Source organism: Triticum aestivum, chromosome 3A, assembly GCF_018294505.1.
Source record: "Triticum aestivum cultivar Chinese Spring chromosome 3A, IWGSC CS RefSeq v2.1, whole genome shotgun sequence".
NCBI classification, from domain to species: domain Eukaryota; kingdom Viridiplantae; phylum Streptophyta; class Magnoliopsida; order Poales; family Poaceae; genus Triticum; species Triticum aestivum.
The window spans coordinates 731,330,689-731,346,863 of NC_057800.1; the positions used below are offsets into that span (position 1 = coordinate 731,330,689).

General features: G+C 44.7%; 1 protein-coding gene and 1 long non-coding RNA gene across 2 annotated transcripts; one reads left to right on the forward strand and one right to left on the reverse strand.

The window, feature by feature from the left end:
- Window positions 1-6,773: 6,773 nt before the first annotated feature.
- Window positions 6,774-7,246, reverse strand: LOC123063570 (uncharacterized). Its single transcript, XR_006430386.1, has 3 exons — window positions 7,225-7,246; window positions 6,976-7,041; window positions 6,774-6,870 (listed from the first exon to the last, which is right to left on the reverse strand). It is a non-coding gene; the product is annotated as an uncharacterized lncRNA (long non-coding RNA).
- Window positions 7,247-14,114: 6,868 nt separating this feature from the next.
- LOC123063567 (glycine-rich cell wall structural protein 2) lies at window positions 14,115-15,192 on the forward strand. Its single transcript, XM_044487388.1, has 2 exons — window positions 14,115-14,657; window positions 14,765-15,192. The coding sequence occupies exons 1-2, from the start codon at window positions 14,190-14,192 to the stop codon at window positions 14,951-14,953; spliced, it is 657 nt and encodes a 218-aa protein (XP_044343323.1). The 5' UTR covers window positions 14,115-14,189; the 3' UTR covers window positions 14,954-15,192.
- The last annotated feature ends 983 nt before the right edge of the window (window positions 15,193-16,175 follow it).

The following is a 16,175-nucleotide window of genomic DNA, read 5'->3' on the forward strand; positions in this document are numbered from 1 at the left end:
CCAGTGATACCTCTCCGTAACACGGAGTGACAAAACCCAGTCTCGATCCGTGTCAACCCAACAGACACTTTCGGAGATACCTGTAATGCACCTTTATAGTCACCCAGTTACGTTGTGACGTTTGGTACACCCAAAGCACTCCTACGGTATCCGGGAGTTACACGATCTCATGGTCTAAGGAAGAGATACTTGACATTGGAAAAGCTCTAGCAAACGAACTAACCGACCTTTGTGCTATGCTTAGGATTGGGTCTTGTCCATCATATCATTCTCCTAATGATGTGATCCCGTTATCAACGACATCCAATGTCCATAGCCAGGAAACCATGACTATCTGTTGATCACAACGAGCTAGTCAACTAGAGGCTCACCAGGGACATATTGTGGTCTATGTATTCACACATGTATTACGATTTCCGGATAATACATTTATAGCATGAATAAAAGACTATTATCATGAACAAAGAAATATAATAATAACACTTTTATTATTGCCTCTAGGGCATATTTCCAACAGTCTCCCACTTGCACTAGAGTCAATAATCTAGTTACATTGTGATGAATCGAACACCCATAGAGTTCTAGTGTTGATCATGTTTCACTCGCGAGAGAGGTTTAGTCAACGGATCTGCGACATTCAGATCTGTATGTACTTTGCAAATTTCTATGTCTCCATCTTGAACATTCTCACGGATGGAGTTGAAACGACGCTTGATGTGCCTGGTCTTCTTGTGAAATCTGGGCTCCTTCGCAAGGGCAATAGCTCCAGTATTGTCACAGAAAAGTTTGATCGGCCCCGACGCATTGGGTATGACTCCTAGGTCGGTGATGAACTCCTTCACCCAAATAGCTTCATGCGCTGCCTCCGAGGCTGCCATGTACTCCGCTTCACATGTAGATCCCGCCACGACGCTCTGCTTGCAGCTGCACCAGCTTACTGCTCCACCATTCAACATATACACGTATCCGGTTTGTGACTTAGAGTCATCCAGATCTGTGTCAAGCTAGCGTCGATGTAACCCTTTACGACGAGCTCTTCGTCACCTCCATAAACGAGAAACATGTCCTTTGTCCTTTTCAGGTACTTCAGGATGTTCTTGACCGCTGTCCAGTGTTCCTTGCCGGGATTACTTTGGTACCTTCCTACCAAACTTACGGCAAGGTTTACATCAGGTCTGGTACACAGCATGGCATACATAATAGATCCTATGGCTGAAGCATAGGGGATGACACTCATCTCTTCTATATCTTTTGCCGTGGTCGGGCATTGAGCCGAGCTCAATCTCACACCTTGCAATACAGGCAAGAACCCCTTCTTGGACTGATCCATTTTGAACTTCTTCAAAATTTTATCAAGGTATGTGCTTTGTGAAAGACCTATGAGGCGTCTCGATCTATTTCTATAGATCTTGATGCCTAATATATAAGCAGCTTCTCCAAGGTCCTTCATTGAAAAACACTTATTCAAGTAGGCCTTAATGCTGTCCAAGAATTCTATATCATTTCCCATCAAAAGTATGTCATCTACATATAATATGAGAAATGCTACAGAGCTCCCACTCACTTTCTTGTAAACGCAGGCTTCTCCATAAGTCTGCATAAACCCAAACGCTTTGATCATCTCATCAAAGCGAATGTTCCAACTCCGAGATGCTTGCACCAGCCCATAAATGGATCGCTGGAGCTTGCATACTTTGTTAGCGTTCTTAGGATCGACGAAACCTTCTGGCTGCATCATATACAGCTCTTCCTTAAGATAACCGTTAAGGAATGCTGTTTTGACGTCCATCTGCCATATCTCATAATCATAGTATGCGGCAATTGATAACATGATTCGGACGGACTTAAGCTTCGCTACGGGAGAGAAAGTCTCATCGTAGTCAATCCCTTGAACTTGCCGATAACCCTTAGCGACAAGTCGAGCTTTATAGAAGGTGACATTACCATCCGCGTCCGTCTTCTTCTTAAAGATCCATTTGTTTTCTATCGCTCGCCGTTCATCGGGCAAGTCAGTCAAAGTCCATACTTTGTTTTCATACATGGATTCTATCTCGGATTTCATGGCTCCAAGCCATTTGTTGGAATCTGGGCCCGCCATCGCTTCTTCATAGTTCGAAGGTTCACCGTTGTCTAACAACATGATTTCCAGGACAGGGTTGCCGTACCACTCTGGTGCGGAACGTGTCCTTGTGGACCTACGAAGTTCAGTAGCAACTTGATCCGAAGTACCTTGATCATCATTATTTTTCTCTTCAGTTGGCGTAGGCATCACAGGAACATTTTCCTGGGCTGCACTACTTTCCCGTTCAAGAGGTAGTACTTCATCGAGTTCTACTTTCCTCCCACTTACTTCTTTCGAGAGAAACTCTTTTTCCAGAAAGGATCCGTTCTTGGCAACAAAGATCTTGCCCTCGGATCTTAAGTAGAAGGTATACCCAATGGTTTCCTTAGGGTATCCTATGAAGACGCATTTTTCCGACTTGGGTTCGAGCTTTTCAGGTTGAAGTTTCTTGTCATAAGCATCGCATCCCCAAACTTTTAGAAACGACAGCTTAGGTTTCTTCCCAAACCATAATTCATACGGTGTCGTCTCAACGGATTTAGACGGTGCCCTATTTAAAGTGAATGTAACTGTCTCTAGAGCGTATCCCCAAAATGATAGTGGTAAATCGGTAAGAGACATCATAGACCGCACCATATCTAATAGAGTGCGATTACGACGTTCGGACACATCGTTACGCTGAGGTGTTCCAGGCGGCGTTAGTTGTGAAACGATTCCACATTTCCTTAAGTGTGTACCAAATTCGTGACTTAAGTATTCTCCTCCACGATCTGATCGTAGGAATTTTATCTTTCGGTCACGTTGATTCTCTACCTCATTCTGAAATTCCTTGAACTTTTCAAAGGTCTCAGACTTGTGTTTCATTAAGTAGACATACCCATATCTACTCAAGTCATCAGTGAGAGTGAGAACATAACGATATCCTCCGCGAGCCTCAACGCTCATTGGACCGCACACATCGGTATGTATGATTTCCAACAAGTTGGTTGCTCGCTCCATTGTTCCGGAGAACGGAGTCTTGGTCATCTTGCCCATGAGGCATGGTTCGCATGTGTCAAACGATTCATAATCGAGAGACTCCAAAAGTCCATCAGCATGGAGTTTCTTCATGCGCTTGACACCAATGTGACCAAGGCGGCAGTGCCACAAGTATGTGGGACTATCGTTATCAACTTTACATCTTTTGGTATTCACACTATGAATTTGTGTAACATTACGCTCGAGATTCATTATGAATAAACCATTGACCATAGGGGCATGACCATAAAACATATCTCTCATATAAATAGAACAACCATTATTCTCGGATTTAAATGAGTAGCCATCTCGTATTAAACGAGATCCAGATACAATGTTCATTCTCAAACTTGGCACAAAATAACAATTATTAAGGTTTATAACTAATCCCGTAGGTAAATGTAGAGGTAGCGTGCCGACTGCGATCACATCGACCTTGGAACCGTTTCCGACGCGCATCGTCACCTCGTCCTTCGCCAGTCTCCGCTTATTTCGCAGCTCCTGCTGTGAGTTACAAATATGAGCAACGGCACCGGTATCAAATACCCAGGAGTTACTACGAGTACTGGTAAGGTACACATCAATTACATGTATATCAAATATACCTTTAGTGTTGCCGGCCTTCTTATCCGCTAAGTATTTGGGGCAGTTCCGCTTCCAGTGACCCTTCCCCTTGCAATAAAAGCACTCAGTCTCATGCTTGGGTCCATTCTTTGACTTCTTCCCGGCAACTGGCTTACCGGGCGCGGCAACCTCCTTGCCGTCCTTCTTGAAGTTCTTCTTACCCTTGCCCTTCTTGAACTTAGTGGTCTTATTGACCATCAACACTTGATGTTCTTTCTTGATTTCAACCTCTGCTGACTTCAGCATAGAAAATACTTCAGGAATGGTCTTTACCATCCCCTGCATATTGTAGTTCATCACAAAGCTCTTGTAGCTTGGTGGGAGCGACTGAAGGATTCTGTCAATGACTGCCTCATCAGGGAGGTTAATATTCAGCTGGGTCATACGGTTGTGCAACCCAGACATCTTGAGTATGTGCTCACTGACAGAACTATTTTCCTCCATCTTACAACTATAGAACTTGTCGGAGATGTCATATCTCTCGACTCGGGCGTGAGCTTGGAAAACTAGTTTCAGCTCCTCGAACATCTCATATGCTCCGTGATGCTCAGAACGCTTTTGGAGCCTCGGTTTTAAGCTGTAAAGCATGCCGCACTGAACGAGGGAGTAATCATCAGCACGAGACTGCCAAGCATTCATAATGTCTTGGTTCTCTAGGACGGGAGCGTCACCTAGCGGTCCTTCTAGGACATATTGTTTCCTGGCAGCTATGAGGATGATCCTCAGGTTCCGGACCCAGTCTGTATAGTTGCTGCCATCATCTTTCAGCTTGGTTTTCTCTAGGAACGCGTTGAAGTTCAAGTTGACATGAGCGTTGGCCATTTGATCTACAAGACATATTTGCAAAAGGTTTTAGACTAAGTTCATGATAATTAAGTTCATCTAATCAAATTATTGAATGAACTCCCACTCAGATTTGACATCCCTCTAGTCATCTAAGTGTTACACGATCCGAGTCGACTAGGCCGTGTCCGATCATCACGTGAGACGGACTAGTCATCGTCGGTGAACGTTCTCATGTTGATCGTATCTTCCATACGACTCGTGTTCGACCTTTCGGTCTCCGTGTTCCGAGGCCATGTCTGTACATGCTAGGCTTGTCAAGTTAACCCTAAGTGTTTTGCATGTGTAAAACTGTCTTACACCCGTTGTATGTGAACGTAAGGATCTATCACACCCGATCATCACGTGGTGCTTCGAAACGACGAACTTTAGCAACGGTGCACAGTTAGGGGAGAACACTTCTTGAAATTGTTGTAAGGGATCATCTTATTTACTACCGTCGTTCTAAGTAAACAAGATGCATAAAACATAATAAACATCACATGCAATCATATAAAGTAGTGACATGATATGGCCAATATCATATAGCTCCTTTGATCTTCATCTTCGGGGCTCCATGATCATCTTGTCACCGGCATGACACCATGATCTCCATCATCATGATCTCCATCATCGTGTCTTCATGAAGTTGTCACGCCAACGACTACTTCTACTTCTATGACTAAGGCGTTTAGCAATAAAGTAAAGTAGTTTACATGGCGTTCTTCAATGACACGCAGGTCATACAAAAATAAAGACAACTCCTATGGCTCCTGCCGGTTGTCATACTCATCGACATGCAAGTCGTGATTCCTATTACAAGAACATGATCTCATACATCACAATATATCATTCATCATTCATCACAACTTCTGGCCATATCACATCACATGACAATTGCTGCAAAAACAAGTTAGACGTCCTCTAATTGTTGTTGCATCTTTTACGTGGCTGCAATTGGGTTCTAGCAAGAACGTTTTCTTACCTACGAATAACCACAACGTGATCTTGTCAACTTCTATTTACCCTTCATAAGGACCCTTTTCATCGAATCCACTTCAACTAAAGTGGGAGAGACAGACACCCGCCAGCCACCTTATGCAACTAGTGCATGTTAGTCGGTGGAACCGGTCTCACGTAAGCCATGACAGATGACACACCTATTATACACATGCATTCACCTTTAAGAGTGACTAATCAGTAATCACTAAAAGGGAGTAGGAAATAAAAAAAATACTCGTATTACTGTTAAGAGGTGAATAAAACATATCATTTTTAGGCTTTTGCAACCAGTGGCAAGAAACAAATACATGTGCATCCTACTGCTGATTCCTCACAATAATAACCTACTTGATCAACACTGGTACAAAAATAAATATTATTTAAACGAACTAATCTTGAAAAATGGTAGTTGGATTAATAAGCAATTAATTTGAAGAGACCAAGAATATTTGTGGAGATGGAAAAATGACTCCTCGTTGGCGTTCCAGCAAATAGGCTGTGAGCAACTCAGTCTGCTACGGAATAAAAGAAATTATGGAGCTAACCAATGTGCAAGATTGATTTCTATAAAACAGATTCACTTATATGCAATGGCATATGAGTGGTGGCAGGGTTATCTCACCACGGAAAAGGATTCTGAATCATATCTCGCCGCAGAGTCACCACAACTCGCTGCAAAGGCTATCTCAGCGCCTGCCTCGAAGACACGAAGCGGGGGCGCTTGGAGCGGCCGGCATGGAGTTGACGAGCACGTGCTTGGAGGCTTGTTCTCCTCTCCGGGTTCAGTCTAGACAAGGAGTAGCGTGAACCTCAGAGGAAGATCCCATTGTTGGTCGGGCTCAGGGAGCTTTTCGAGGAGCGGAAGTAATGGAGCAGCAGCTATAATGATTGGTCCTCACCATCCACCACCTCTTCATCCGACTTTCCGGGTGGGCCGAGATCGTGGTACGATGGTGGCCGAGGCTAAAGGCCGCGAAGCCTACTTTCCAACCACCATGTGGTCGCGCCCACCCGCCGCCGCTCACTGGTCTGCCGTGAACAACTGCCTTCCACACGTACAAGCCAGCAGCAGCCAGCCAGTCGCCGTCGAAACAGCCGCTCACCATGCGTTATTAGAATATGAACGGAAGATACCTAGGAGTGGGCTAAAAGAAAAGGAAAATTACATCAGTGCGAAAAGAAAAATTACCTCGCTGCCTTTGCCATGGAGCAACAATGTGGCGTGCTGGTGCGATCGGTATAATCCCACACAAAATCTTACTTGAAAACAACATCTCTGGTAAAATCTCCACATCATTGACCTCATCGGGTTTCAAGTATATCTTTCTCTCCTGGCATATACTCTGTATTAAATTAAGATGAATGAGCATCAACCACTCTAGTCTCAAGTAAAAGAATGAAACATTACTTCTGAAAGAACTACAAAAGAATGGTGTGAAGGAGCTTACTTCAAAACAACATCTCTGGTATAATCTCCACTGAAATAGCCATCTATTGAGTTTCCTTGATGACCCCTAGCAAGAATCAGTGCAAGATTGTTGGCCACTAAAAAATTAGGTACGCAACATTCAAGTAGAGACTGAAAAGTATCAAAACACCTAGCAGAAGTCATGCAACCTTCAACCATGATAAAGGAACACCCTTTCACTAAGACCGCATTTAATGGACTAAAATTATTGATAATAGCTAGGTCTTACCATAAGCGATCTGCTGTCAAATATTTTGCACTCTTATGTTGTCAATTATCAAGATAATGTTGGGGAACGTTGCAGAAAATTAAAATTTTTCCTACGGTTTCACCAAGATCCATCTATGAGTTCATCTAAGCAACGAGTCAAGGGAGTGAGTTTGCATCTACATACCACTTGTAGATCGTGTGCGGAAGCGTTCAAGGGGATGGTGATAATGGAGTCGTACTCGACGTGATTCGGATCACCGATGACCAAGTGCTGAACGGACAGCACCTCCGCGTTCAACACACGTACGGTACGGGCGACGTCTCCTCCGTCTTGATCCAACAAGGAGGAAGGAGAGGTTGAGGAAGACAGCTCCAACGGCAGCACGACGGCGTGGTGTTGTTGGTGCAGCAGTACTCCGACAGGGCTTCGCCAAGCACGTACGGAGGAGGAGAGGTGTTGGGGAGGGGAGGGGCTGCGCCTTGGCTTGTTGTGTCGCTGCCCTCCCCTCACCCCTCTATTCATAGGGGAAGGGGCAAGGGGGGCCGGCCCTCTAGGGGAAACCCTAGAGGGGGGGCGGCGGCCAAAGGGAGAGGGGAAAGAGGGGAGGCTTGCCCCCCAAGCTAGGGGGGCGCCCCCTTTAGGGTTTCCCCCTCCCATGCCTTAGCCGCATGGGCCTAGGTGGGGAGGCGCGCCCAGCCCACCAGGGGCTGGCTCCCTCTCCCACACAGCCCATGTGCCCCCCCCGGGAGGGGTGGCCCCTCCCGGTGGACCCCCGGAACCCTTCCGGTGGCCCCGGTACAATACCGGTATGCCCCCGAAACTTTTCGGAGTCCGTTTAACAACTGTCCATATATAAATCTTTACCTCCGGACCATTCCGGAACTCCTCGTGACGTCCGGGATCTCATCCGGGACTCCGAACAACATTCGGTAATCACATACAAGTCTTCCTAATAACCCTAGCGTCACCGAACCTTAAGTGTGTAGACCCTACGGGTTCGGGAGACATGCAGACATGACCGAGATGCTCTCAGGTCAATAACCAACAGCGGGATCTGGATACCCATATTGGCTCCCACATGCTCCTCGATGTTGTCATCGGATGAACCACGATGTCAAGGGTTCAAGCAACCCCGTATACTATTCCCTTTATCAGACGGTATGTTACTTGCCCGAGACTCGATCGTCGGTATCCCAATACCTCGTTCAGTCTCGTTACCGGCAAGTCACTTTACTCGTACCGTAATGCATTATCCCGTGACCAGACACTTGACCACCTTGAGCTCATTATGATGATGCACTACCGAGTGGGCCCAGTGATACCTCTCCGTAACACGGAGTGACAAATCCCAGTCTCGATCCGTGTCAACCCAACAGACACTTTCGGAGATACCTGTAATGCACCTTTATAGTCACCCAGTTACGTTGTGACGTTTGGTACACCCAAAGCACTCCTACGGTATCCGGGAGTTACACGATCTCATGGTCTAAGGAAGAGATACTTGACATTGGAAAAGCTCTAGCAAACGAACTAACCGACCTTTGTGCTATGCTTAGGATTGGGTCTTGTCCATCACATCATTCTCCTAATGATGTGATCCCGTTATCAACGACATCCAATGTCCATAGCCAGGAAACCATGACTATCTGTTGATCACAACGAGCTAGTCAACTAGAGGCTCACTAGGGACATATTGTGGTCTATGTATTCACACGTGTATTACGATTTCTGGATAATACAGTTATAGCATGAATAAAAGACTATTATCATGAACAAAGAAATATAATAATAACACTTTTATTATTGCCTCTAGGGCATATTTCCAACAGATAAAACGTCTCTAGACAGTCATTTCTACAAAACCCACCAAGTGACATTACAAAGAGCACCGCAAGTGATGCTCCAACGGGTAGCCAATGGATAAACCTACACCTGCCAGGGCACCTTGGGTGCTAGCTAGTCTTGCTTCAGAAAAGGTAATGGTTTCAAGAATCGAGTGAATGGATCGTCCAAGGTTGAGAGCATTTTCTTTGCTGCGGCATCTGAAAAAAAATGTGGGATAAGAAAATTCAATCAACAGCGTAAGAACTGTAAAAACACAACATCTCTCAGTTCTCCATGGATTAATGCTTTATATATCTAAGTGGTTCGTTATGTTTCTAACAAAATTTCAGATTCAACCAAAGCAAGTACAAGACATATAACTGCATTTGATCCAATTATCAAATTCACTCGTATTTTCTAAAATATGAAGACTTGCAAAAGTGTGAGCCGTTGAGGCAGCTGATAAATTATATGATTCGTTATATGATAAATTAAGTGAATTTTTGTATGAATCACCGTGATTCTACCTACCATTCTATTAGTAATGTGATTTCCTTTATCCGTTGAACTCACATCTCATGTTGACATTAGGGTCGAGGAATGTGAGAAACGAAATCCCAGAACAACAGTACAATCATGTGCCTTTTAATTCCTACAACAATTATCCGATTTGCATGAGAATAGTTTCTCCTCAGATCACACAACTCCTGCATAATAATAGAACCATATTTATCAATCTTCAAGTCGATGACCTAAAGAAAATTAGTGGTAGCAGTGTCAATGAGTTTTGATCAAGGAATATATGTCTATATACTTGAAGCAAACAAAACACAAATATATCCAGTTTAAGGAGTTTAGCTATCACCTCATTAATTTGACCTCAACTTCTTTGGTGCTATAGCACATGTTTTCGCCAACAAGTGTTGTGAGGTGAATGTATTGAGATCAAGTAGTTTTAGTGCCATGGATAACCGTTAATGGCCAACAATCTGGTGCAAAAACAACTCAACAAAATGTTTAGATCATACTTTTATATAGGAATTATTAAGAGGGCTATTACTATGTACTACCTGTGTATTGTGGAAAAAAAATGGTTAGATCATTTTACCTTTAAGGCGGCTGTAATCTGCTCTAATCTGCTATACACTCTGATAGTTTCGAATATAGTTCAGTAGGCATAAGCCCGCCGTAGTTCCCTGTCAAGAAAAAAAGTGTGTTGGCAATGGAATCTTATCAAAACTGTAAAGTAAAACACACACCACTGAAGAAATCAGTCTTTAAGAAAGAAAAAATAGTACCTTAGTCAATACAGCTATCACTGAAAAGTAGTTCCCAAGTATAAGTGATGGCCAGGCCTCGTTTATTTACAACGGGCCATCATATTGACAAGTAGCGGAAAATATAAATCAAGTCGCTACCGACTCTGTATGGAGAAAATACCAGATATATCCTACTCTTATGGATTTGGAGTATCCCATATTAAGTGTAAGCGCCGTTTGCTGAAGGACTATTTGCAGAACAGAAGATTTCAATAATATGGGAATATTTTATTGCGTAGCTGACCATCTAATTATTCGGAAATCTATAACTCTAGAAGCACGATAAATTCAAGAATATTAACACCGTGCCCAATGCTGAAAACTTTTGTTGACCAATGACCACCAACATGTTTTCAAAAAATTGTGCCACAAGCAGTATATGCAAATACAATGGTAGTTTTTCAACCTGCTATGTGTATGCCACACAAGTTCATACCATTTTACTAAGCTAACAATGTTCACATAGTTCAGGCATCAAGACCGAATGGTAAAGTAATTGAAACGAAGACAAACTGAAAGGCTTCACAAAGTTCCGTTGTCAGTTTTGAACAGGAAATGATAGACAAAGAAGCTTGGAGCCTTTTGAGCCGACTAAAATTACTTAAATACTTTACCATAAGGTCTATAAGAACTTGAAATCAGGTAAATGTGGATTTGTTTTTTTCAGATGGCAGATGTGAAATTTAGTGGGAAAGAGAGCACTTAATGATAAACCAAATCATGTACATGTGAGGCCAGGCACAACACTTTCTGTAACATATCCCCACTATCTAGATTATCATACTACAAGCATTTCACAAATTGTTAAACAACCATACAAAGGAACAGAGATATGCCCCCGCACACACGGTACACTCCCCTTGAGAAAACTATAAAAGGGTCTTTCCGTCCTATGTGTTGACTCGCCTAAACTAATCAGCATTAGATGAGAATTAGATGGACTGCAGGTAATCAAGTTAATTGCTTCGGAATTCAACTATGCGACGTGTGGTTGGATCACACATACTGTACCTTGTGGATATGTCAAGCGAATCATCAACTGAACATACAACAAACAGAACAGCACAATTCATCTACCCACCAAAGTGACAGACATTGATCAACGAGATTGAAAAATCATCAGAGATACACACTAAAAGGGACAACAAAAACAAGCACCAATTGGCATACATATTTGACGCACCTCTGCCTTTGAACTGCATGTATGTGGCGCACATGACGCCCACCCAAAGTTTGGCGAAGTTCCTATAGACAGAGGGGAAGCAAAGAGTAAGCCCAATTTGAGCGATTTCAAGAGAAAATTCATCGTTTATTACTTTTTCTGATGGAGCGAGATTCAAAATAACAAAATCTTGCACTCACTGTGTCACGAGGTCGTGCGGGGATGCCATCCGCGCCGACCAACGCATCCACCTCCCGAAGCGCCGCGCCTGGAGTGTGCACATGTAGGCGGCCGCATCGTAGCCCGCGTCCCCGCTGGCGTCGAGCGCGAGGGAGACGACGAGCTCGCCCCCGCCCTCCTCCGCTAGAGAGCGCTCGCCTGGAGGCGGCGGAGGCAAGGAGCTGCTAGTCCTGGGCGGACATGCCAGAGAGCAGGAGGAACGTGGTGGCGGCTGGGGCTCCGCCGCTGCTGCTATGCTCGGCTGCAGGAGCGGGAGCGGCGACCCGGCGCGCACATCCGTGGGGAGGCTGGCCAGCGCCGGCGGCGGCTCCAATCGGTCCTCGGCGGCGGCGGATCGTCTCGAATCTCGGCGGCGGCTCGTATTGGAGTAGAGATGGGATCGAGAGGAGTCGGTAATGAAGGATGTGATCGATGGAGCGTTTTTTCTGCCGGGTGTGGGGTTTTTTTTGGCCTGCGTGGGGTGGGGTGCGGGTGAGGACGAAAAAAAACCAGCGAAAAAAACCCGGACAAAAATGATGGGACGAAAATAAAACCCGGAACGCGGACTATCAACTGAGACATTAGAAGTCGAGTGCCTAGAAAGCCATGCGCGGGAAATATCCTATCGTGGTTATCTGTTGTTTACTGCAAAAAATACGAGAGCTATTCGTATTGCATGTTTCACCCGTGGGTAATTCTTTGTATGATATTTGAAGTAGGCTTGAGTCACGAATTAATTATAAATGGTCCTAGTGCCCATGTATGAAATAATTTCTAAATGTTTGAAAGCAGCCAATAGACCAATCTGATGAAAGAGACTAGGCAGCACATTATACGTCAACACTCCCCTTTACGTGTGGCTCCCTCAGGCCTAAACGTGGACCGAAAGTGGGCTGCAATATAATTGCGCCAGCCAGGTCTTGAACTCAAGACCTCTTGACTCTGATACCATGTAGAAGTGCATGTTCTAACCAATGCAACCAATAGACCGATCTGATGAAAGAGACTAGGCATCAAATTATATATACGTCAACACATGTCGTTGAAGCTTAAGAAGATGACTGGTCACCGCCCGCACGCCTCACCTTGCCTGCTTGTCGTGTTTGCTGAACAAGCCAAGTTCAGACCTTAACGGACACGGCACGAATCTAAGATGTCAGATCGTGGGCTGTTGCCAACTAATAGATGTGTCCAGCCCACGTCTCCCGACCACGACCGCCTAGCAGATCACATTTGCATTATCACGCACAACCCACCGCCCTTCCACACGCTATTGTAGCTTCCAGAGATCCCATCATATTAGTCGCGTGCATGACTGTACGGAAGAGCAGGTCACCCGGACCTCGCCCTTTTCGATCCTTCACTGGGAGAAGGGTCACTAGACTTTTGGGGAGTGTCTCTGACATGACTGCTCATCGATGTTCCTCTTCTTCCACTAATTTGACTACGACCTCATCGCCTTCGACATCACCATGAGTGATAACAACAAGTCCAAAAAGAAGGTTGCCGAGAATACTGCCACCGCCACGACGGCTTTGACCTGGCCGAACAAAGGGTATAATCCATTATCTCTCTCATGTTTATTCCTGTGTTAGCCGTAGTTGCTATTTACATAGATGTATATGCAGTATACATTAGTATGGGCTTACATGGTTAAATATTAGTACTGGCTTAATATTGTGAATGCCATGTTCAAGATATATTTCTAGATTAAAGCAATAAAAAATCCCTAATTTATCAAACGATCTCTAAGCTAACTCGTTAGCTTTTGCTTTCTCCAAAAACAAATGGCACATCTGAGTATAATAGTTTTGGTATATTAATCAAGAGAACTCATCCTTATGCATGCTTAGTCTCATTTACCAAAGGCATCAAACGGATAAACACATGAACCAATAAATTTACGAAAAGTAATATTTTTGACAGTATGTTTGTTAACAGTTCCTCATACTCATCCGCTGAACTGTTAATAAGAAGCATATGTGACGAGAAAGAGAATCACTATAAATCAGCACATTTTCATTTGGTACTAGAGATGGAGATATGAATGCTCTGTTGAAAGGAGCGGAAAGAAGAATAACTTTCCTGAGTGCTGCAAAGAAATGCTCCCGGTTGTCGAATTATCCCATACTCTTTCCCAAAAGAGAGAAAACCACTTGATGAGACGAACCTTTGCAATTTTGCACATCAAGGCTGTGTATATAACACCAGTCGGCAGCGACAAAACGATGCTCAACTGTAGTCACAAATTGAGATTCCAATAATAGAGGCGATCATGGAATAATTAGCTTTCCTCTCCAATTCATCTCCACCGTCCATCTTCGCTATCACTCGCCAGTCGCCACCCTATAAATAGGCCCCTTCTACGGCACATTTGTGACAGCCAAGCAAGGAAGCAAGCATCAACACGTACGAGTATCCATCACACTAGCTAGCTTAGCTCACCATCCGCTCTTAGAATGGCCGCCTACTACAACGGCGGCAGGCCCATGTCCTACTCCAACACCGAGGAGTCCTTCGACGGCGGCAGGACCGTGTACTCCACCACCACCGAGGAGTGCTACGACGCTGGCAAGCTCGGCCATGGTACCGGCTATGGCCACGGTCAGAGCCATGGCAATGGCGGGACCAACATGTACTTCAACAACACTGGGGTCGACTCCAGCATGTACGGGCATGGCAGCGGCGGTGGCAGGACCGTGTACACCACCACCACCGACGAGTGCTTCGACTCCGTCAGGCCCGGGTATGGGCAGGGTCACGGCTACGGGCAGAACAACGGTGGGACCATGTCGTACACCACCACCACCGAGTCCTTCGGCGGAGGCGACCAGGGGCAGGGGTACTACAAGAAGGAGGTGACGCAGCACAAGAATATGGAGCGCGTAGGCGAGGCCGGCGCCCTCGCCGCCGGTGCCTTCGCCCTGGTAATTAGTAGGAGTAGTACCTAATTACTGTAGGTCAACATCACATACTACGAATTGCAATTAACCCATCTAATCATCAGCTTGAATGATCGTTTCATGTGGTACAGTATGAGGGGTATGAGGCGAAGAAGGACCCGGCGCACGCGCGGAAGCACCAGATCGAGGCCGGCCTGGCAGGGGTGGCGGCGGCCGGCGCCGGTGGCTACGCGTACCACGAGCACCGCGAGCAGAAGCAGCCTAGCTACGGGGGAAAGCAGGTGTACAGGATGCCCGTTCACAACAGCTACTGCAACTAAGTAATCATGCATGCAACCAACGTCGATCTATCCTATAGATTCCAATAAGATCGATAGAGAATATCATGCTGCAGGCATGCATGTCTTTGCTTAAGCACTCTTAATTTGGGCGTCCCTACAATAAGCCAGATGCAAGCGTGCGTGCTGCCGCTCACGTGTGCGTCTGGCATAGTACGGTCGCCAATATGTACGTGTGTAATGTGATCTAAAACATAATGATAACATTATTATTAATACTAGTAACTAGTCGTCAACCCGTGCATCTGCACTGGCTTGGAATTGCTCTTCTTAGCCTTTATATATAGCGTAAGTCCAGATACCAATTCAAGCAAGGTAACCCGTCTCGTGCATTAACAAAATATTTCCCTCCAATGTTATATGAGTTTATGTTCTCTCAGTTCTTCTTTAGTGCAGTCAGAAATACAAAGGGTTAAACTCGAGTGGTTTGTAAATATGACCATTGCTAACATTCATATCCCAACACCTTAAATATGATATTGTCTAACTAGCATGCATATTAATTTGTAAAGTGATTTTTCCAGCATAAAATCATCAAAAATTTGCTTTCAATTACAGTATGACAACTTTAACGATGCCTAAAATCCTTAAAGGGAAACAAAATCATTCGAATCATGTCATGCTATGGCATGCATCGAAACGGCTTCATATTGTTGTTTACTATATTGTACTCCCTCTAAAAAAATATAAGAGCAAATGTATAAATCTAAACGCTCTTATATATCTCTATCTCTATCTAATATTAAAAGATGGAAGCTTTCATAGTTCTCCATATGTTACCCCTTTATATCCGTTGATTTTGGGTTAGTCATAAATATTGATGGCTGGGATTTAACAGATAAATATACCTATTTAGATGCACCAGGCTTGACAACAATTTTATTCCAAGGTGTATACGGCTGGCAAGTAACCAACAGTCCATCATGGCCCTCACGTTTCATTAGTTGTCATTGGAATTGCTTACCAAGTCCGTGTCCAAGAAAGCTCAAAAAAAGAGTCCGTGTCCAAGTCGTATTACACATCCAGTGCAAGGGACCGATAGTTCCTACAGTACATGAAGATAGATGTGTCAATATATACATCCATATAGTATTTCGTCCAGAATCGTATGATCGGGGCGGCTCAAGCTACGACTGCTTCGCCGGCTACAACCCCCTGCTGGGACAACGGCGGGATTCCTGATAAGACGTCCCCGCGCATCCTG